General features: G+C 34.5%; 3 protein-coding genes across 3 annotated transcripts; all 3 read left to right on the forward strand.

Moving 5' to 3' along the window:
• Positions 1-3,245: 3,245 nt before the first annotated feature.
• Positions 3,246-8,395, forward strand: LOC131617105 (centromere protein C-like). Its single transcript, XM_058888484.1, has 13 exons — positions 3,246-3,452; positions 4,405-4,613; positions 4,715-4,803; positions 4,894-5,002; positions 5,105-5,265; positions 5,414-6,294; positions 6,382-6,460; positions 6,680-6,912; positions 7,029-7,196; positions 7,311-7,478; positions 7,595-7,703; positions 7,779-7,886; positions 8,044-8,395. The coding sequence occupies exons 1-13, from the start codon at positions 3,309-3,311 to the stop codon at positions 8,166-8,168; spliced, it is 2,583 nt and encodes an 860-aa protein (XP_058744467.1). The 5' UTR covers positions 3,246-3,308; the 3' UTR covers positions 8,169-8,395.
• Positions 8,396-13,367: 4,972 nt separating this feature from the next.
• On the forward strand, positions 13,368-17,763 carry LOC131620443 (uncharacterized). Its single transcript, XM_058891522.1, has 9 exons — positions 13,368-13,715; positions 14,132-14,223; positions 14,550-14,657; positions 14,811-14,893; positions 15,049-15,182; positions 16,473-16,522; positions 16,799-16,891; positions 16,979-17,177; positions 17,375-17,763. Exons 1-9 carry the CDS (start codon positions 13,503-13,505, stop codon positions 17,414-17,416), a joined length of 1,014 nt encoding a protein of 337 aa, XP_058747505.1. The 5' UTR covers positions 13,368-13,502; the 3' UTR covers positions 17,417-17,763.
• Positions 17,764-20,043: 2,280 nt separating this feature from the next.
• Positions 20,044-22,541, forward strand: LOC131617106 (putative NAC domain-containing protein 94). Its single transcript, XM_058888485.1, has 3 exons — positions 20,044-20,451; positions 20,770-21,077; positions 21,570-22,541. The coding sequence occupies exons 1-3, from the start codon at positions 20,271-20,273 to the stop codon at positions 22,248-22,250; spliced, it is 1,170 nt and encodes a 389-aa protein (XP_058744468.1). The 5' UTR covers positions 20,044-20,270; the 3' UTR covers positions 22,251-22,541.
• The last annotated feature ends 457 nt before the right edge of the window (positions 22,542-22,998 follow it).

Below are 22,998 nucleotides of genomic sequence, written 5' to 3' on the forward strand. Positions count from 1 at the left end.
GTAGCCATTCTTAAATCTTCAAAGATGGTCTTCAGTAACCATCATTCTTTGAACTCAAGCTTTCGAAGGTTAATCTTCCCAAACGAAATCTCCAGCCAACAGTCGTATACACAGGAAAACAAAACTAACACTAAGACTCTGGTCATAACGACCGACTATGCTTTGATACCACTATTGTAACACCCCTTACTAACCCCGCGGCAATTTAAACAAATATTCAGAGTACATGAAATAAGGGTGCCACAATTCATAATAAATAAACATCATTCAGTCATGTCATGCATTCACTGAGGTAATCATCATAAATTAAAACGTTTCATGTTAACACAGCGGAACTTAAATCAAACGGACTAAGTTTAACATCTTTAAAACTTATCCTTCAAAACATCAAAACATAACTAGAGTCATAATCATAAACTCTAAACAATCGCGTCCCCAGTGTTACAACTACCAGAGCATGACACCTGACGCTAACTAAGACACTGACTCATGAGCTAATCCTGACCGAGTCGAACAGCCGCTATCCTCAATCTGAAAATGACAACATGTAAGGGTGAGTCTCATCATAATTAACAAATGTTATAAGGTTATAAAGCAATAACACATCACAGTTGTATCATTCACCCAATTGTTTCATAAACAGACAATCAAACAAGTCAAACAACAATCAACACATCATCAACATTTACAACACTGGAATACCTCCAATCATGTTATAATTTATGCATATGTATGAACTGACACTATGCATGTGGTACCAACATCATTAAATGGGAATAACCCATGACCGATCCAACATCATCAAGATACAACCTTGCCAGCACAGATTCCACACAATGGGAATCATGCCCTTCACTGATCCAACACACCCTTATGGATACAGTATCATCAATGAACATGAATGAATGCAACATATACAACATACTTATACCATCATCTTCATCATCATCAACATCATCATCATTCAAGTATGTTCATATATATTAACATCATTCAATCACAATTCCATCATCATCATCATATATAAAGCATACACGTACTTGCACCAATCATCATCATCAATAAGAAATAGCATACATGTATTTTCATCATTCTAAAAACCAATCATTCATCATCATATAAATTATTCTATAAGGTTCGTTTAGCTCGAAACGGCACATCAAACGGACCAACAGTTAAAAAGTTATGTATATCTAAACTTTTTAAAATGTCCCAAACATCAACAGCACGCGGCACCAGCTTGGTTCGCGGCGCGAACTGAGCGTCCCAAAAATCCTTGGCTCTCTGCCAAGCTATTCGCGGCGCAAACATCTGCACGCGGCGTGAAACGAGAAAAAAGTTACGCCTTCGCGGCGCCAACACGGGTACGCGGCGCGACCTGTGCGTATCACCACATCCTGGCATTCTGCCCACCTGTTCGCGGCGCCAACCCTATGCACGCGGCGCCAACCGGTGATTTCAGAAACCCCAACCTGCAGAAAACAGCATTCTACACATTCCAAACTCACCCAATTCATACCAGTGCGGACCTAGGGAAATGGAATGCATAAACAACACGAAATACACCTCATAATACACCAATTACGCATCAATTGAGACTATAACAACACATACATCATGGATTCAAACATAGGGATCAAACATCATACAATTTGACTCAATCCCTAAATCTATCATATGACTCAATTGACCCGAATTCTACATATATTCAGTATTATCAACCCCTAACCCGATAATAGATGATAATCAGATAAGTCCCCCCTTACCTTAGCCAAATTCTTGAACTCTTCCTCTTTCTCTGCTTCTGCACTTTCACGTTCTTCCTCTATTCTCCTCTTCTGCTCTTTTCACGTTCTTTCTCTAATTTCCTCCTTTTCCTTCTTTTATGAAAAATATTATAATTTAGTAAAAAGGCCTTTTGACTAACACCCCTCCTTTTACTAACACTACATCAGCCCAACTCTATTATTTTCCATAATTTTTAGAGAAATGCCAAATAATTCCAATAAAATAATTTAAATCCCAATTAAATTAAATTAAGGAAAATTACGGATGTTACAGGATAAAAAATATTTCTCCCTATGTCATTTTTGAATAAAAAATATTTGGATCATAAATAACATTTTTCGTATATAAAAATATTTAGATGAATAATAGATTTTTTTTCCTGTATACAGACTTCATTTTTGTTTAGGTATCATTTACAAAAACATTTGGATCAATAGTAAATTTCATGTATAAAAATATTTAGATCAATAGTAGATTTTTTCCTATATACTATTTTTGAATAAAAAATATTTGGATCATAATACTCCCTCTGTCCTAAAATAAATGTCATATTTGGGAAAAAAAATTGTCCCAAAATACTTGTCACTTTACATTACCAATACAATTTTATATTTAATCTTCCAATTGCACCCTCTAATAAATACTCTTAATTTATTGTTTTCTCACCTAATATTAATGTTATTTCAAATACACCAATAGTTAATCAGGATAATTTGGTAAAGTTAGCATTCTCTCTCTTTCATTTATTACTGTTTCTTAATCTGTGTGAAGTGGGTCATTGCGACAAATAATTTGGGACAGAGGGAGTACCATTTTTCGTAAATAATAGATTTTTTTCCTTATACAAATATTATATTTGTTTAGGTATCATTTTTAAAAATATTTTGATCAATATTAAATTTTCGTATATAAAAATATTTAGATCAATAATAGATTTTTTGAATAAATTTTTTTCGTATACCATTTTTGAATAAAAAATATTTAGATCATAAATACTACTTTCCGTATATAAAAATATATAGATCAATACTAATTTTATTTTGGAAAAAAGAAGTGAGAAAGTGATAAAAAAATAGAGAATAGAGAGATATTTGATAAATTTTATAAAATACGAAGGTTGTATTATTTTAATAATATAATTATAAATTTTATTGTCCAAAAACCAAATAAAAACAATTTTATATGATAAATAACCTACATTGCGGAGACTTTTCCACAACCATTAACTTTTTTTATATTATAGATAACTTACTTGATGGAGTAAAAAAAGTGATGACTCAGAATCAACAATTTGAAAATAAAATAAAAATAAAAATTATGGTTAATTCTTTTTTTGACGCTAACAAAGCAGTTTATTTCTGACGTAATAATTAAACTCACAAATTAAATTCTTTTTCAATATCAGTGAAAATAAATAATTTAAAACAAACAAATAAATAATTTCCGAAACTCAACAATTCAAATTTAGTCGAAAGCTGCTACCGCGGAAACAAATCAGATACTTTCCAAGCAATGACTAAATGGTGAACGAAAATCACCACCGCCAAGTAGAGGATCCTATCGCCAACTACTCAGGTCTTTCTCTTTTCCGCTCCGCATTTTCACTCTCATCTTCAAAACCCTACGACGACCTCGACGCCATTGACGAAGTTCTCAGATCCATGGTAACTCCTCTCTCAGCTCCTTTTTTGCTTCTCTCTCGTTTTCGATTTCAGTTTCGAACGTCGCTAGGGTTTATAGTTACAGTGATTTCGAGTTCGTTTTAGTTTCATTGGTGTTAGGTTAGTGTGAATTTGAAGATGATTTTAGTTTTGTTGTTGTTAGGTTAGTGAGAATTTGAAGTTGATTTTAGTTTCCTAATCGTTAGGGTTGTGGAAATAACCTGAATGAATGTCGTTCATCTCTAGTTGAAGACTATGAAGCACAGTCACCGGAAACACGACACCAACACTAACACGTTGACATTGGTAATAATTTGGAAAATGAATGAATTAGACGTAATCAGAGGTGTCGGTGTCGGTGTCGGTTTTGGACGAGTACACACCTTTTATTAGAGGTGTCTGTGTTACATAGGTTGAAGAACATAAGTTGTGGTTTGCACTTTCACAAAATGTAATAATGTAAAAGAAAACTAAGCGGAGAGGTGGATAATTTTTGTCTTTATTTTGTTATTTTAGTTTTAGTTTAGCATTAATTAATCTAGCATTAAAGTAGTAAACTGTAATGATTCAAATTCAGTTTTGTAATTGTTATGGTAATGATTCAGATTCACAAACCTAAGAACAATGAGTTACGAGGTGTGACGTATTAGCACCTAATTTTTTGTTACAAGAAATTGGAGTTTATTTTGGTTTTATTTAGCATTAAGACATTAATTAATCTAGCATTGAAGTAGTAAAATATGATGATTCAAATTCAGTTTTGTAATTGTTATGGTAATGATTCAAATTCACTAAGAACAATGAGTTGCGAGGTGTGACGAATGAGCACTTAATTTTTCGATACAAGAAATTGGAGTTTAATTTTGTTTTAATTTAGCATTAGTTAATTTAGCATTAAAGCAGTAGACTGTAATGTTGATAGTAACTCTGAGCTGTGTTTGTTATGTTTGTATAGGATTTGGGAAATTCTGCTAAGCTTGTAGAGCAAGGCAAGTCTGTATTAGAATGTAATTCGGGATTCAACACGGAAAATTCAACAAAAGATGTTGGAGATGATGATGTTTTTGCTGCTGAAGAGGATGAAGAATTTCGTCGGAAAAACAGGGGACCAGGTTTAGGTCTCAATCGTGTCCGTCCACTTTTTTCGCTTAAGGAGACCAAAAAGTAATGATTATTGGGTGTTTGTGGTCTTTTTATTAGTCTTGGTGCTGATTTTTAGTTTTTTTATTTGTGTAGATGTTTCTCATGTGTTTGATATTTGACAGGCCCTCTGTTGAGGATTTATTACCGGTTCTGGACTTTAAAAACATCAAAGACCCTAACGAATTGTTCATGGCCCATGAACGGTTAGAAAGTATGCGATGTGTTTTTTTTAACTGATTGCACCATGGATGTATTTTTTTTGCTTGATGTTATCTTATCTTCTGCATTTTTTATTTTATAGATGCAAGAAAAGAAATACAAAAGCAGTTGGGTATTGTGCCATCTGAGTCAACTCTGGGTTCAACTAAACCACGGGAACGTCGACCGGGACTTCCAGGGTTTAATCGGAGGTACTGGCCAAATACTTCCTTAACCGTCAGACTCCATTGTGTTTTTATGTCCTTTGTCATTCTCTTTTGGTTGTTTGATGTGTTTTATTGTTATATGGTAAGGCCAATAAAATTCAGACCTAGTTTTTCACAAGAAACTTTGGACAATAATGCTGATGCCCTATCCTCCCAAGAAGCATTTGAATCTGACAATCTAGATCCTGTTGGTGATAACACTGAGAAAGGCAAAGCTTCTTTTGTGTCATTGGATAATGAAGTAACTGGTGAGTGAAAACAGCTCTTTGCAGTATAGCAAGACTTCATAATCCCTGTGCGGATCTTATTTGCCATTCTCCTACAGTTCTTTCTTTGTATTAGTACCTTTTTTGTCTCTCTTATTTTGCATTATTTAAATGACCTTGATTGTGGCAGGTTCATCAGCTGTTAAAGAGAAAAAGGTCAATGACATTTTGAAAGGATTGCTTACTCTTGATTCTGAAGAACTAGAAGGGTTTGGAGCAATGAGTCGTTTGCAGAAGAGGTTACAGATCAAACCCGTTGTTTTTCAGAAATCATCTGTTCCAGATTTCCCAGATAGCCAACCGATGGATCTGAAATCTTCGTATGGAAATTTGTCAAAGCCAACTAAAGCTTCTTCTGACATAAGTAGTTTGTTAAGAGGAATAGACATTAAGACGCCTATTAGGCAGGATGTAGGATACCCTGAGAAGCAATTAGCTTCACCCACACCACCAAAATCTCCATCTGTTTTGTTTTCAACATTGCAGAAGCACATTTCACAGTCAAAACCATCAAAGCCATCAGTGGATCCATTTTCAGCTCATGAAATTGATCATGAATCTACAAAAGAAAATTCACCAACTCATATGCTAAACCGAGAAGTAAATATTGTTGGTTCTAGTAAGCCGTCAGATGAGCTGGGTGCACCTATAATTGAAGGTGTTATTGCAGCTGATGAGACAAATAAAATTCTGGACATTTCTGCACGACCCAAGGAACACAATTCTAGGAAGTTATCGGAACAACTGAAAGCATCTTTAACTGAAAATGAAGTTGCAGTTAGTGAGACTTGTTCAGTTGGCGGTCCTACCAGAACTTGCATCAGCACTCCTAAAAAATCCACGGTGGATAATTCAAGGGAACCTGGTTTTAATGCTAAAGTTGACTCGAATGAACCTCCTGTTGACATGGATCTAGATATTGGAGGCAGTGATGTGGGGAAAAGGGTTATGGATGACACAGAGGGAAGGCAAAATGTCGAGCCAAATGAACCTGATCAATTTGAGGACGAAGTATGTTAGCTCTGAATATTTTAGTTTAATAATATTAAATTGTTGTTGAAGGTTTAACTGAAATCTGAATGAATTGTATTTTGATAGATGCTGGCAGAAAATATGCAGGAAACTTCAGATTCTATACCAACAGATGATTCAAATTTCAACTTGGTGAATCCACTAGGTATGTATATATTCACAACATTTTATAAGAAAAGACCTTACTCTAACTTTATTTTTCAAAAAGATCAATGTTATCTTTTGTCTTTTTTTGGTGAACCATTTATAACAATGCAATGACCTCTGCACATCGGTTTCCCTTTGATCTGAAATTGAAGAATTTGATTTTAAATCAGTGTTCCTGTACCTTTGATGTCACTAACTCACTTATGATATGCATTAGCTGATAAATCAAGTCCAGATGTGCATGAAGACATAGTTGATCAGTCGAATCCAGATGCGCATGAAGACATAGCTGATCAATCAAATCCAGATGCGCACGAAGACATAGTTGATCAATCAAATCCAGATTCACATGAAGACATAGCTGATCATTCAAATCCAGATGCGCATGAAGACAATTCTGCGGACAATAGGTCTAGAAGATCAGATGATGGTCCAGAACAGTGTTCACAGGTTCCTAGCCTTGCTGTTTCTTTTATACCCCAATCTATAAACTATGAGTATCTTAATAACTCAATCGTTTATCAAATAATGGCACTTTAGAATTAAATCTCTGTCTTCTGGTACAGAAAAAGACAGTTGGTTCTGTGGCACCTGTTAGTGGACAAAAGAGAGTTAAAACGCGTGCACAAAAAACGCCCAAGGGCAAGAGACTTCGGCTGGCAATAGGTCATGAAGACAATTCTGCGGACAATAGGTCCAGAAAATCAGATGAGGGTCCAGAACAGTGTTTACAGGTTCCTAGCTTTGCTGTTTCTTTTATACCTCAATCTATAAACTATGAGTATCTTAACAACTCGATTGTTTATCAAATAATGGCACTTTAGAATTAAATCTGTCTTCTGGTACAGAAAAAGACAGTTGGTTCTGTGGCACCTGTTAGTGGACAAAAGAGAGTTAAAACGCTTGCACAAAAAGCGCCCAAGGGCAAGAGACTTCGGTTGGCAATAGGTCATGAAGATAATTCTGCGGGCAATAGGTCTAGAAAATCAGATGATGGTCCAGAACAGTGTTTACAGGTTCCTAGCTTTGCTGTTTCTTTTATACCTCAATCTATAAACTATGAGTATCTTAACAACTCGATTGTTTATCAAATAATGGCACCTTAGAATTAAATCTCTGTCTTCTGGTACAGAGAAAGACAGTTGGTTCTGTGGCACCTGTTAGTGGACAAAAGAGAGTTGAAACATGTGCACAAAAAGCACCCATGGGTAAGAGACTTCGGCCGAGGATGAGCCTTGCAGGTTTGTACCTATTTATCTCATAAGTTTCGAGAATTTGGTTTGTTGCCAAGTTATATTGTGATGCTATTTTTCCAGATGCTGGTACATCCTGGGATTCTGGAGTAAGGAGAAGCAGTAGGTTCAAGACAAGGCCTTTGGAATTTTGGAAAGGGGAAAGAATGGTGTATGGTCGTGTACATGAGAGTGAGTACAATAATAGTACTTTTTTATGTAGAAATTTGGCCTAATAGTAACAGAAGCTATGCTGTTTAAAAATTATCAACACATAATAGCTGATTAAGATACTTTTGATTGTGAAATTACATTGTTTACTGTATGATTAAAAAAATTATTTGTGCAGGTTTGACTACTGTCATTGGAGTGAAGTGCTTGTCTCCGGGAGCTGATGGCAAACCGATTATGAAGGCGAAGTCATTTGTCTCAGAAAAGCACAAAAAGCTTTTTGAGCTTGCTTCACGATATTGAGATTACTTGTCTCCAGATGTGATGGTGTGTGTAATTAAATTTTCAGTACTGATGGTTATGATAAACAGAATTGTCATTATGTGGTTTTATAAGTATTATTCCCCCTGTTGGATAATGGATGTATTGAGATACCTTGTCTCTATCTAATCTTGTAGGAGGATTCTATTTGAATTCAAGATCTTTGGTTGAATTAAAAGAGATCTATCTCATCTCAGTTAAATGCGTAGCTTCCATATTTTTTTTTACAAAGTGCGTAGCTTCCATTTAATTTCATAAACTACTAGCAAAATAGCCATGTACAGGGAAATTTATTTAATATGGTATAAATTTTATTTAGATATTTATATAAATTTGAAATAAATTATTTAATTGTAAAATAAATAATGATAATGTAAATTCAATTGTATTAAATAACTATAAAAAATAAAAAAGGTGTCTGTGAAATGGAAAAAAGAAAAAAAATAAAAATTTTAAACATTTGAAAATAAGAATTTTATGTCTTAAATAAAAATAACGGTTAATTATTGAGTATTATTTAACTTGATAAAAATAAATTGTTAATTTATTAAAATTTATAATAATTATAATATATATTATGAGCTTATAACTTATCGATTATAATAATTAATTATAACTTATTTATTATTAATTATACTATATTTTATGAGCTTATAGCTTATTAATTTGATTAAAGTAAATGTTTAATTTTATTAAAATGTAAAAATAGATCAATTAATTTTTTAATAATATTAATGTATATGCATAAATGTGACTGTAAGATGAAAAATAATTTGTAATATGCATACAATTATAAAAAAAAAAAAAAACTATTTTATTGGTAATTTAAAAAAATTTCTATACAATTATTTTATCTGTTTGTATATTATAACAATTTCAAAAAAATAAAAAGAAAATATGTCTCCATTTTAGAAATATAGTAAAAACAATAACAAACTTTTAAAAAATAACATAAGTTAGATTTATTTATATTTACATTTTGAGATTTTTTTAACTTAGTTGTTTCATTTGTTTGCATTCATATTTGTTCTTTTATTTTTTTAATTTCCTTATATATTTTTTATTTCTTTATTTACATTGTTGATAGATCAAATAAAATTAATAATTATGAAAATGTAAAATATTTATTTTTATTCATCTGTGTTTTTTGTTTTATTAAATGAAAAATTAGTTTTTTTACTATTTTAATTTTTTATAAATAAAAATAATTTTAAAGTGAAGAACAATATAGATAGTTTGCATGTATTTGTTGTTAATAAATATATAAATGATTTTATCGATAAAAAATGTTTTGTTTATACTTTTTCAATCTCAAAATAAATTTTTCTCTATAATACTAATATACTATAAAATTTATTATTATTTCTTATTATTATTTGTTTATTTATTAATTTTTATTTCATTTAATTACTTTACTAACTACCATTAGTAAAGATATTTTAGTAGAAATGTAAATTTTTATTAAAATCAATACATCTAATAGTTTTTTAATAATCGCGCACATTTCAAATACAATATTTTGAATGAAGTAATTTTGTTGGTAGTTCATAAAATAGTTGATAGTGAACAAATTAACTAAATGATTTAATATTTAATAACATTAGAAGTTGAAATGATTTATAATTATATACTGAGTTAAAAGAATATATTTTTCTTATAAAGTTATAAGCTCATAAAATATATATTTTTAATCATATGAAATTATGAATTGTAATAATTTATTGCACTTGTAAAAGGAGTTTTAAAATGGGAGATGAGATGATTTTTAATCTAATATATTAAACCAATCAAAGGGTTATTAATTGGTTGTAACATTGACGGCACGATTTCCACGTGAGTAGTGATGTGCAACATGTGCTCATCATCCTGGGTCAACTGCTTCGCAATTTCCGTGTTGTGCATGGACTTTCCTGTTATGGAGGGCAAGACGATTTCTTCATCCATGCGAAGAGTGGGGAGCAGTTGCTGACATGTCCTCGGGTGAGTAGCACATGGAGAAAGCGCCCTTTACTGGCCCTAATGGATTGGGCCAACACTTTGGGCCGTCCTCGACTTAGCCGCGAATTAGGCTGTGCTCTGCGTTGGGCCAGCCACAGGCCCAGTCCAAAATAGGTAGTCAACAACCTCCTTCAATCAAGGAGGAGCGATTACTACCTCTTAGAGTTTCCTAAGTCTTAGGTCCATAGAACCTATATAAATATCTCTCTATAACGAGAGAAGGGAACAAATCATAACTTACACAAAATACCTTAAACACTACGCTTACATACGGAGCCTGTCACCTCACATTAGTAGGTCCTCTAAAACCACCATACATGGTTTCTCGACGGCGCGGGCAAACTCTTGCCACCTTAAACTGTTATAAACCTACTAAGGTCCTTGAGTATCCCCTACCCTTATAGGGATATCACATACACCTGTACTTTTTGACCAGTACAATGACGTCCACCATGGGGCCTGGTAAAACTAACATGAGGCACACCTTCTTCATCTCAACCATCATACTCATTATTACCCTCCACTCCTATACCTATCCATTCTCAGACATGGTCAACAAGAGAGCCACATCCCCTACGCAGGAAGATACCAGTGGTAGCAGTGATGCCAACGCCCTGACGGAGATGCGACCTGCCATAGATGAACTACGACGTCATAACCAAACACTAGAGGACAACATCCGCAATACCAGACAGGATCGCCAATAGTCCAATCGCCTAGAGGAGATGGAAGTGTTAGACCCCCAAACACTCTCAAACAAAATATAGGAAACCCTTACCCTTGAAGGATTCAAATCCCCACCTCTGGCCAAGTTTGATGTGGGGCCATGATCCTTATGAACACGTCGCCTCCATTAACACTCAGATGACCATCATCGGTGCGCTTGACACCATAAAGTGAAAATTTCTATCTGGAACTTTCAGGGACCCTGCCTTGCGATGGTATATGGGTCTATCCCGAGCTTGCATCGCCATGTAACAGTAGATGGTGAAGAAACTCTACATCGGTCTGTCGCCGACCCTCATAGGAAGATGTCCATGCCAATTCAACATACGACGTGGTCCTTTAGAATCGTTGAAGGACTATCTCAACCGGTTCAATGAAGTCACCATCACGGTTATTCCCTCAAACCAAGAAATATTTGCGGGGGTGTTCCAAAATGGACTCAAGTCAGGATACTTCAACGGGTCTCTCGCCCAAAAGCCAACACTTCCTTTATCGAAAGTGACCACCAGGGTAAAGTGTTACATAAAAGGCGAGGAGAGAAACGCTAAGAAGAAGGCGCGAGACGTCAATGAGCGTGTTCCTAACGTGAAGGTTCGCACTACCATAGGAAGAGTAATTATACCTCTCCCATCAAGGACAAAACCACGTTAAAAAATAGGCAAAACGACATAGAGCTTCACGCCTCTAAACACTCCCTGTGAGCAAATCTGGTGCGAGGTTCTTTAATTTTACAATATCCCTATGCCCCTAACTCTGAAAGCTGACATAATGGTTCACGAACTAGGTAGATGGTGCAAGTTCCATATATTTAAGGGACGTCACACTGAGGATTATTACCAACTCAAGAAATACATCGAGAGGCTAATATAAGAGGAACACCTCAATAAGTCTAACTTGCGAGGGCGAGATGTCGCAGGAAGCCTCAGGCCCAATAAAGAAATGGAGAAATCCAAAGGCGAGGGCAGTAGAGTCGTGCGTCACACGCTTAACACTATTGCAAGAGGATTCCCCGAAGGTAGGGAAATTAGCTATACCCGTAGAAGGTAAAATCGTCAAATTCTAAATATTGAAGACCTCCATAATGTTGAAGGTGAAGGCGAGCCGAAGGCGCTAGAAGCCATAATCACTTTCTCTGAGAAGGACTAAGCCGACATCCACCCTAAAACCCTTCAAGGGCTTGCTAGTTGGATTCTCTGAGGAGCAGGTGCAAGTGAAAAGCTACATCACACTAAAGACCACATTTTGAGAATAGGATCAAGCCATAGATATTAAGATCAAGTATTTGGTTATTGATGCCTTCTCTTCTTATAATATGATTATAGAGCAACCAAATTTTAATAAGTTGGACACCATATTGTCCACTTTGTATTTATGCATGAAGTACCCACTCTCCAATAGGAGAGTAGGAGTTATCCAAGGAGATCAAGAAATTTCTAGGAAGTGTTATGTAGAGAGCCTCAACTGAAAAAGGCCCGCCCTTTAGGCGCTGACGCTAAAAAAGTGGTTCAAGAATAAAGCAACCGGGAGAAAGCCTCTACTGACATTAGCTTGCTTAAAAGAGACCCTTATTGCCTTACGAGGCGATCAAAATGCTTAATTCCCTAAGAGAGATCCTTATCTCCCTATGAGATGGTCAAAATGTTGGATTTCTTAAGAGAGATCCTTGCCACCCCATGAGGCGATCAAAATGCCGGATTGATGCAAGTCGCAAGTGCACGACAATGCGAACTAGTACAATAGATATCGAACCACAACAATGCCATATTTGATTAAGCTATCGAAAAGTTGGACATTCAATGTAAAGAATTAAATTAAAAAAATAATAAAGCAGAACATAGGGTACATGTTAATCTATCTAGACATACCCAATTGACTTTCCAAAATCAAATACAAGAAAACAGAGCGAGTTATAGAAAATTAGATAAAATTATATAGTCCTTACTTTCGTAGCGTGTGTACTCTCTCGGATGAATAACTCACCTTCTTGTGCTTGCTGAAATTATTCATTTGAGATCTCGTATTTTTGGCATAATTATACGATTTTTCTCAATCGATGGAGAGACACCTTGTCACGTGGATGCCTTGAATGCGAATTTCTCAACCAAGATTGAGATGTCTTATCACTAACACCGTAACTTGGTTGTTTAGCAATACGCTCTCCTGAATCATCAACTTAGTTGTCTTTTCTTTTGCAACTGACATTTATGAATTCAAGCTTTCGAATTCTAAAATAACTCTCGCTCATTTTTTCTCGTTATTCATTTACATAGATCCAGGTGAACATAGTGTCATTGTCTGACAATCTGATGGCTAGACGAGAAGTGGTTGCATTAGAGAGTGCGCGTATGAGCTTTGAAGGGTCTCCTATGCTATCATTATTTTTAAAGATAATTATTTATTTTAAAAATAAAATAAAAAATAAATTTAGAGATGAAATGGAATTTGTTCCAAATCCAAGTATAGCTCCTAACTAGCCTTATCCCATGCCATCTCTTGGTGTTGGTGGTGTGCACAGAAACAACAAGAGTAGTACCATTCCATTCCATTCAAATCAAATTCTTATTCCACTTTCCAAACTCTCCATTCTACAAAATGGTTTCAATTTCAAACTCAATTCTAGTCGCTTCTTCTCTCTATTCACCATCACTTCTACCTCGCACCCATAAACTTTCTTTCTCCACAACCTTCTCAAATCAAACCCCTGCATTTCTTCCTCGCCATTGCCGTTTCAATTCTCAAAGGGGTCTTTCATCTGTTTGCTTCTTCAATGCCAGAGACGATTCTGACACCAAACTTCAGAACAAGGTTGCTCCTTTTTCAAAACCCACTTTGTTATTTCTTGTTTTCAGTTTTTGTTAATGCCCTTGAGTTTCCATGAGTATTGTATGTTTGGATTCATGAAAAGGGATAGGATGAAATCAAAACATACTATGATAATATAATTCCATTTTCATGACTGAATTTGAGTCTAATTCAGTAAATCCTATGTGAAAAAGGTGTGTCAGTGTCTATGTCTAAACTAACCACAACACTTAGTAATTATGTTTAATTTATTTATGTTTTCAAATTATTATCGATATCGATGTGTTAGTGTGGTGTTTCCAGTGTTTGTGCTTTGTAACACCTATAGACTATAGATAGAGGTTTTTTTGCTCTTGAGTTTTGTTTGCATGAGTATATGACTGTATTGTTAATTTGAAATTGCATTGTTCTTATTTCAGGATTCTCGATCGGAATCGCCTCTTCTTAGGCGATGGGAGGTGCCTTGGGAGTGGCAAACAGTTTCATTAACCTCTTTTGCTTGTGGATTGGGGTGTGTTTTAAATAGCTCTTATATATTCATAAATAGTTTCATGTTGGATATGTAATAACGGAAATATACTTGAGCAGTAATATCAAATAGCGGCTATTTAGTTCAAAATGTTGTTAAATAGCAACAATAGTGGCGCTATAGCATAGCAGAATTTGAACAAACCACTAGTTTATGCGATTTGCGGCTGAGAGTAGTGTGCTTGGGAAAATGTCATTTAAAAACTTATTACTCATACCATCATTTTTTGTGTTCCTCCACATGGTTTTTGCGTCTTATAATTAACTTCTATGTTTATAAACTTGAGCCGTAAATTTATTCCCAGGCAGTTTTGTGTTGACAGGTTTGGTTGAGGCAACAGCTCTGCCATATCTAGGGATTCGACCTGATGCACTAAGTTTAGATGAAAAGGCAGAGTTACTCTTTTTAGATCAGGGGTATGCATGCCAATTCATTCTACTCGACTATTGTAATTCTTGAAGTTGGTTGGAAAACCGTGAAACAACTTGCACTTTTATGATTTCTCTTCATTTGGTCATTGACTTGATAAGAATATGCGAAGTTAACATTTTGTTATTATTATTTGGCAGCATCACAACTGCTGCTGTACTCGGAATCATATATAGTGTTTTCAGCACTTACCAGCCACTCCCTGAAGACTTCTTCAAATATGGTAATTATGATTTTAGAACTTTTCAAGTATTAGCGATTGGCGTCATACCCTTGTTGGTTTAGTGTTCGGTTTGCAACTGGCTTATATCTAGAAGAATTGGAATTTGTTATGTGCTGATGCTTACTTCCATTCAATCGTAAAAAAATTTGTTGCAGATTTGAGGGAACCGTTTAATCTTCAAAAGGGTTGGCTTTTGTGGGCTGGAGTTGGACTTGTTGGTGCTCTAGTTTCCATTGGATTGACAGGAGTTGCTGTGTCCTTCTTCAGTGGAGAAACCCCACAAAGAGAGGTTAATAATTTATTTTTGATCATTCACAGGCAGAGGTTAATGTTGTTCTTATTTTCTATAAGTTGAAATGTTTTCATCATAGTCTGCGAGGAGAAAATTTAGGTTCACCATTTCTCAAAGATCAGTATAGATTTCATATTTACTTTCGTTGGAAATTCTATCATAATTGCCGTCCACTCCTAACCACCCCCTATTTGCAAGTAAATTTAGGCTGCCTTCCATGTAGCCTCAAGCACCTTCATTGTCCTAGGTATTGTGACGTGAGTTTAGTCCCACTTCTCCCAAAAATATAGCCTCTGTAGTGCTTATAAGGCTTGATACTATTCACATTACTAGTTGATTTTGTGGGATTGAGTTAGACCCAAAATCTAAGATGGCAAAAAAGCTTATCCTAGATCCGTTAGTTAACCCTTTATCGAGTCACCCTGGTTACGTTCCAAATGTCCAGTCATGAGTGTGAGGAGTGTCCGAGTGTATGTTGAGAGTCCTATATTGGATAGTGATATGCCCTAAATATCGAGTCACCCTGGTTACGTTCCAAATGTCTAGTCATGAGTATGAGGTGTCCGAGTGTGGGTTGAGAGTCCTATATTGGACAGTGATATGCCTTAAATAGTGGTTATAAGTGGTGAGATTCATTGCTCTACAAGTTGGTTTTGTAGGGTTGAGTTAGTTGGTGTTAAAAAATGTGGTTGGGGGGCCTAATCCAATCCAACAAAACAGGTTTGTAAGGTGAGGATTGCCCCCACTTATAAACACATTTTCAGGCCATATATTGTCCGATTTGGGACTCTTAACAGTTGGTCTTGTAGGATGGAGTTAGGCCTATAAAATCTATAATGGTTTCTGATCCTATGACAGATCCTTTGTTGGGTTGCCTATCCACGCTCCAGGACCATTACGGTCATCCCCTAGCCGCCTTAATTGGGATAAATTTAGACTGACTTCATTGCAGTCTCCGGCACATTCGATGTGTTGGGTGTAATGGGATGAGCTCCATTCCGTCTTGTTTAGAGATATGGACTCTTTTTAGCGCTTATAATAGTTGAGCAGTTCTCACATTTCAAGCCGGTTTTATAGGTTGAGTCATGTTATGAGTCATGCTTGCTAATTAGCTTTATCGCATGATGAGTATGAATCAATTATCCTAATTATTCTTTTGTATAATACTCTGTCTTAACAAGGGTTATTACTTTCGTTCTATTCAAGATTACTTTACATAAAGGATTTGTTTTTGAGTTTTCAACCTCGTGGAGACCTCTTACTAGCTTTCTATAAACTGCTTTTCAGACCGATGCTCTTGTTCGCTTGCTTCCGTTGATTGGATCTTCAAGTGTCAGGTATTTTAAGGTATCTAGGTTCCTTATTGTATAAATTGTGTGGCTTTATTTGCAGCTATACTCTGACTAAAGAAATTGCAGATAGTTGCAATAAAACATTGCTTACGTGACTGCTGCACGAGCATTTAAAAATAAAAATAGTGACTATATAGTTACAGACTGAAATTTAAAATCACGATTCTCCTATCAATGGAGAAAGAAGAGTCCTCAAATTTCCAGCTAGGTTCCATATCCCATATTCTCAAGTGACTGATTGTGTTTATTGTTTTTTCGTAGCACTGCTTGTTTGGTAGGCATCACAGGTGTTTTTGCTCCACTTCTTGAGGAGACGGTATTCCGAGGATTTTTCATGACTTCCCTTACTAAGTGGTATTGAATGTTTGAGACGTGTTTTCTGAAATATTAAATGTTACCTACATGTACAAGTTTCCTAATTTACGATTAATCTCGTTGCAGGGTTCCTACGCCAGTTGCTATCATCCTTAGTGCTGCGGTGTTTGCCCTTGCTCATCTCACTCCTGGTGAATTCCCCCAGTTGTTTGTTCTAGGAAGTGCTCTCGGGATTTCTTATGCTCAAACTCGCAACCTTCTCACTCCCATTACTATCCACGCGTTCTGGAATTCGGGAGTTATATTATTTCTCACTTTTCTCCAGGTATTTTGTTTAACATTATGTGTGTGCCTATGTACCACCGACACATTAGATTGAAAGTGTGCAACTGTCCAACACGACACTGACACTGAGAAAGTAGGATGGTGTTTGTGTTAGTGCTTCATATGTGAGTCTGTGCTTTCTGATAAAACAATGATTTTACTTAATTCTAAGATCGGTTCCCCTGCTTGTATATACAGTTGCAAGGATATGATATCAAAGAATTATTACAGATGACTTGAAAGGAAATTTCTCTCCTTTGTTATGATGCGGAGAATCGACATGTATCTATAGAAAACAGATCCATTTTATTTTGTTTGTATTTCTATGCTCCCTTTCGCTGTTGTAAAATTTTGGACAAATTGATGTTTGAAACAGTGAAGTAGAAAATGATTATTTGGTCATGGTAGTAAATACTAAATAGATGTAATTCAGTGGTGAGAATTTGAGCTTATAACTTTAAGAAAAAAAAGTGATTTTTTGAGAAATTGTGTAATAATATATCAGGGAAGTAATTTGGGTGGCAGTTGGCATCCATGTGATTCAAATAATAATATTTATGATGATATTGACCAGGCTTGCTTTTAAAGGCAGTCTCTTCATGTTTATTACTAACATTAAAGTTTGAAAGTTAGAACTTCAATGTGTGTGTTGATTATTTAAGTGGTTTATACAAGAGAGAAACTTAGATCTATTGTTGTTTGGTTTCACTAAAAGTGATAACTTATGGAATCCTATCTTTCTTTTGTAATTTTTTTAGAGTTTAGAGTTTATAATGTCATAGGAATTAAAAAGTATGGGTTATCATAATCCATATATGAGTTTTTTTTTTTTGACAGAAATAAGAAGAGATTAAATATGTGTTGAAGTTAATTGAAGAAATCTAAGCGTGTGTGTTTGGTTCTGTGGTGAAAAAAATTGATTTTGAGTGAATTGATTATATAAAATTGATTTTGGATAAAACTGAGTTAAATGTAAAGTGATTTATGTTTGGAGAAATTCTTGTAACAGGGAGTTGAACAATAAATTTCAATGTAAAAATCACGTTATCAAAAACTATAAATCCTAACTTCAAGTAGAATCAATTCTTGAAAACATAATCAATTCTATTTGAGATTAATTAAACACATCAAAATCAATTCTAGGTATTTAGAATTAATTTTGGATGCCTCAAACGTGAAACCAAACATAGACTAAGATTATCGTTGAGATAATTGATTCGACATATTGAAAGGGGACTACCACCACTTCATGTTAGGATTGAACTCCAAACTAAATTAAGCAATCTAGTAAATCAGATACTACGAGTCACCATGCATAATATTATTTAAAAACTATAATAAAAATAGTTTACAACATGCATAATATCATATTATTGTAGCTAACAAGTGGGCAGAGTTTAGTACTCTTTAGAAAGAAGAAAGTTCAAAGAACTAGTCAACACCCATAGTACGTGTATGATGTTGCACTAATTTGAAGCTAATTCTGACATTATATATTCCAATAACAATAAACAATTCTTTTTTTGTTTACTTAATTATAAAATAATCGATTCTGGACAATAAAAGCGGTTCCCTTAACCGTATTAGACTTTAATCACACGTCCGTTTGTTGTTATCTAAACATTGACATTAACGTAACTCTTATTATTAAACTCTTTCTTTCTGACAAACCAGTGGAATAGAAGCTTTGAGGAATGGAATAGAAACGGGATTTTCGGATTCTGAGAACAGAATCAATTAATTTAATATAATTGCTTAACTAGAAAGTTGCAGCTGAAATTATGTATTTGAGCTATATTTTGGAATTCGGTTCAGGTCCACCTACACGTTTTCAAATATATTTCTGAGTTTCAAACACAATGCTTATAAATATAGTATTATTTTCTTGGAACTTTGTTTTGTCTTGGATTGTAGTGCATTTAGGCTATAATTTTCATGAGATTAATATGGTTAAATGGTAATTGAATTATATGATCTTAATCCCTAGAAAGCTCCTTTTTTGTTGTATTGAGATTCTACTTTTGTGTTATCCACATGTCACTGAAAAAATTGTTTGATTATTAGCATTAGAATATGAAGCACTTTTAAGAATAGGCGTTGTCGCGGTCTCGGACACTTATTATATAGCATTCGCATGATACGTATTAGAAAAGTTAAATAAGTGTTAGAAAAATCAGACATGGACTCTTAAAATGTTTGTTTTTTCTTTTCTTCGACATTTTGAGTCAACGTCGAGCACTCATATATATGTTAGATATTTCAGATATGTGTTCCAATGTTTGTTTTTTCTTTTCTTCGACATTTTGAGTCAACGCGTCGAGCACTCATATATATGTTAGACATTTTAGATATGTAATCCAAACAAAAAAATTACTTCTTTTCTTTACTTCAACAAACATTTCAGATATGTTAAACATGTTTAGGTCAATGTTATCAATATAGAATTTAAAATATTAATTTTGATTAAAATATTTTTAACTCTTTTAATAATAGATTGATAAATGAAATTCAAATATTATGTTATATGTAATAGTGTCTGTGTCGGTGTCCTATACTTTTGACATTATCAATGTCGTAGTAATTATGTCCCAATATATGTACTTTGTGTTTGTGTTTTATAATTATATGCAACTGTAGAGATTAATCTCTTCGATCGTGAGGAGCACAATGGACACGGGGCACATGAATGACTTCAAACTTCAAACCCATGCTTCTAATTAAGTCTGAAGAGAAAAGAAATAAATCTCCATTAATCTCTTCGCTTAATTAAAAGCTTTAATGACTTTCTTGGTATATGTTCTCTTTTTAAGAGCCTTGTCCTTAATTTTCTTGTATATGAGCAAAACCAAACCTACGTGATCCTCGCAAAACACACAATCCTTCAAAGACGGCTAAACCTTCGGATTCAGATCCCTTCTAAGGTAGCATATAATCACTTCACACATTGACTCAACTTCACTCTAACCAACTTTCTCTTTCATTTCTTCTCATCAACAAACAACAACTCAAACATATTGCACTTCTTCTAGGGTTTTTCATTCAAATCTTTAAACCTTATAATCTCTTTGAATCTAGAAGAAAACAGTTTCAAGAAATGGAAGAGAGAAATGGTTGTGAGAAACTTGATGAGGTTATGCTTCCAGGGTTTAGGTTTCATCCAACTGATGAAGAACTAGTTGGATTTTATCTCAAGAGAAAGATTCAACAACGCCCTCTTGCTATTGAGCTCATCAAGCAGCTTGATATTTATAAATTTGATCCTTGGGATCTTCCAAGTAAGACTCATAACAGTGCCTTGTTTGGTTCATATGAACTATTTATATTATTAACCCTAACATGACCGTCTTAAGTTTTCAGAGACCCTATGTTCTTATGTAGACTTACTATAGTTTAACTATAGAAAAACAACCTGGAACCTATTTTGCTATGTTTTAACCTACTTTTTAGCCACTTTTTAGTCTGTCTTGTATGCTTTCAAAGACGGCTCTGAACCCTAACGAGTTAGTTACATATGTTGAGCACCGTGTTTTGTTTTAGGGTTTTTGATATCTACTTAACAAGTTAATTATATGCTTGTTATATTATGTGTGTAGAGTTGGCAAGTACAGGAGAGAAAGAGTGGTATTTTTACTGTCCAAGAGACCGAAAGTACAGGAACAGTGCAAGACCTAATAGGGTAACAAGAGGTGGGTTTTGGAAAGCTACTGGAACAGACAGGCCTATTTATTCCTCAGAGGGTTCGAAGTGTATTGGTTTGAAGAAGTCATTGGTTTTCTACAAAGGTAGAGCTGCTAAAGGTGCAAAAACTGATTGGATGATGCATGAGTTTAGACTACCTTCTCTCATTGACTCATCATCATCATCTCCAAAGAAGTATGGAGACAAAACCATTCCTGCTAGTGTAAGTATAGCTTGCTAAATCTATTTTTTTTTTACTTGGAACTTGTTGGTATAGTTGATAAAATCATGTAAGAATGGATATTAGTTGTGTTTATCTCTTACCAATAAATATATAACTTCATTATTCTTCTGGTCGACCTCAGATACACGTTATTGCAGCTACGAGTTACTGTCTACTTTAGGTGTGAGCATCCTCACAGCTTTGTCCTTTAGAAAAGACGTCTCGTTAGGTTATAGTGTATGAGCGTTGTATATAAAATGTGGTTAAATAAAAGTTTATAAAATGTTTGTCACAGTGAAATTGTAATTAAATAGAACCTCTGTCATCTTGGTTAAACTGCGACTGATCTACGCATAGTCTCCAAAAATTTGAGAAGGTTCTGTATAATTATATAATTATGACATTTGACTGATAATTGAGAGTAGGTTATATATAACTTCATTATGAAGTCTTTGACTTACTAATTAATATTAAATGTTTTTGAACTTGTAGGAATCTTGGGCAATCTGCAGAATATTCAAGAAAACCAATGCAACAGCTCAAAGAGCACTCTCTCACTCATGGGTCCCTCCTTTACTTGAAACATCAACTTCCAATGTTCTAACAAATGATGGAAACCACAACCAATTTTGTTCATCAAACATGATGTTAACAAAGAAACCCACCTATGCAAACCAATTTTGTACTACTAATAACCACAATAACACAACACAAAACTTAACCTCTTCTAGTGGCACAACACTATGTCCTTTAGATGTTCCATCTTATCATAACAATAATCCAATCATTGATCCATTGATTTACAAACCCTTATACCGTTTACCGATTTCGAATGATCAAGACCTTAACCCTAGCACCGGCTTAGTATTCTCTTCTCCTCTTGAAACTTCTTGTAACAAAACTTCAATGGATGTTTCTTCCTTGCTATTGGGTATGTCATGTGAAGGAACAACCTCAAACTATGTTGACCATTACAATAATGGATATCCATTGATGGCTAATAGTATTCCTAATGTGAATGAGCAAGAGTTGGAGAGAGTGAGATCCATTGGATTCCCATTTAGTGTGCCTTTCAATATTGGTGAAGCATGGAAGTCAAGTCTTGTTTGGGATGTTGCTTCTTGTTCTTCGGATGAACCCTCTAGCTATTCTACTACCAAGTGTTACACTTAGTGTGAAGTTTATTTAACAAGTGCTCATTGATATTTGAGCTAGATTAGTTGTTAGTAAATCAGGAGTAATGATGGTATTTTAGCTGTTCTTTAATGTTCTTTAGTTTAGTTTACCAATTGAGTTGTTAATTAGGGAGTAACTTTTGGTTGGAGCTAGATCTAGAGTAGTAAGTCTAACATTTTTTTTCAACTTAGATCTTCGTATTATTCATGTGCTTGTAGTATCTTCTGTGTTAAGATTTAGAACTTTGTGTAACTTGAAAGGAAATGTTTTTTATGGCAAAATATCACCAAACAAGTGAATGAGATACCTCAACTGATATATGTTAGTTGAGTTAAATGAATATAAACGGTTGGTTCAGAGTTCAACTTTTAATAGAAACATTTATTCATATTTATGTATAAATATAAATAAGTTGTTGATATTTATAAATCAATAATTTTAAAATAAAAAAGACTAAAGAAAGTTACATGTAATATTAGGAGTATGTTGAATTGTGATTAGATATGGAGAAAAGAGGGGCAAAAACACATGCTAAAAACAAGATCAAACGAAGAAGACATGCCAATAAAACAAGGCCTTTCTTGACCTGCCAAAACCGCTACTACTATAAAAAGTCCACCCGACCAAAGGAGAACAATAGACCCCTCCTTATCAAACCAAGCACAAACTAACCATCAGAAACTACTATTATACCAAGTTATGTGTGGACTAGCCCACTTAGTAAGATTCGAATTCAGAACTTTGA

The sequence above is a fragment of the Vicia villosa genome, linkage group LG7, assembly GCF_029867415.1.
Source record: "Vicia villosa cultivar HV-30 ecotype Madison, WI linkage group LG7, Vvil1.0, whole genome shotgun sequence".
In the NCBI taxonomy this organism is placed as follows: domain Eukaryota; kingdom Viridiplantae; phylum Streptophyta; class Magnoliopsida; order Fabales; family Fabaceae; genus Vicia; species Vicia villosa.

What these genes read in the sequence shown, in the direction of transcription:
- LOC131617105 (XM_058888484.1), top strand. Translation starts at nt 3,309, where the DNA reads ATGGTGAACGAAAATCACCACCGCCAAGTAGAGGATCCTATCGCCAAC. An exon ending in ACGAAGTTCTCAGATCCATG is followed by an intron (nt 3,453 to 4,404) that starts GTAACTCCTCTC and finishes ATGTTTGTATAG; the next exon opens with GATTTGGGAAATTCTGCTAA. An exon ending in GGCCCATGAACGGTTAGAAA is followed by an intron (nt 4,804 to 4,893) that starts GTATGCGATGTG and finishes TTTATTTTATAG; the next exon opens with ATGCAAGAAAAGAAATACAA.
- LOC131620443 (XM_058891522.1), top strand. Translation starts at nt 13,503, where the DNA reads ATGGTTTCAATTTCAAACTCAATTCTAGTCGCTTCTTCTCTCTATTCA. An exon ending in TGAAGACTTCTTCAAATATG is followed by an intron (nt 14,894 to 15,048) that starts GTAATTATGATT and finishes AATTTGTTGCAG; the next exon opens with ATTTGAGGGAACCGTTTAAT. An exon ending in ATGACTTCCCTTACTAAGTG is followed by an intron (nt 16,892 to 16,978) that starts GTATTGAATGTT and finishes ATCTCGTTGCAG; the next exon opens with GGTTCCTACGCCAGTTGCTA.
- LOC131617106 (XM_058888485.1), top strand. Translation starts at nt 20,271, where the DNA reads ATGGAAGAGAGAAATGGTTGTGAGAAACTTGATGAGGTTATGCTTCCA. An exon ending in TGATCCTTGGGATCTTCCAA is followed by an intron (nt 20,452 to 20,769) that starts GTAAGACTCATA and finishes TTATGTGTGTAG; the next exon opens with AGTTGGCAAGTACAGGAGAG. An exon ending in ACAAAACCATTCCTGCTAGT is followed by an intron (nt 21,078 to 21,569) that starts GTAAGTATAGCT and finishes TTGAACTTGTAG; the next exon opens with GAATCTTGGGCAATCTGCAG.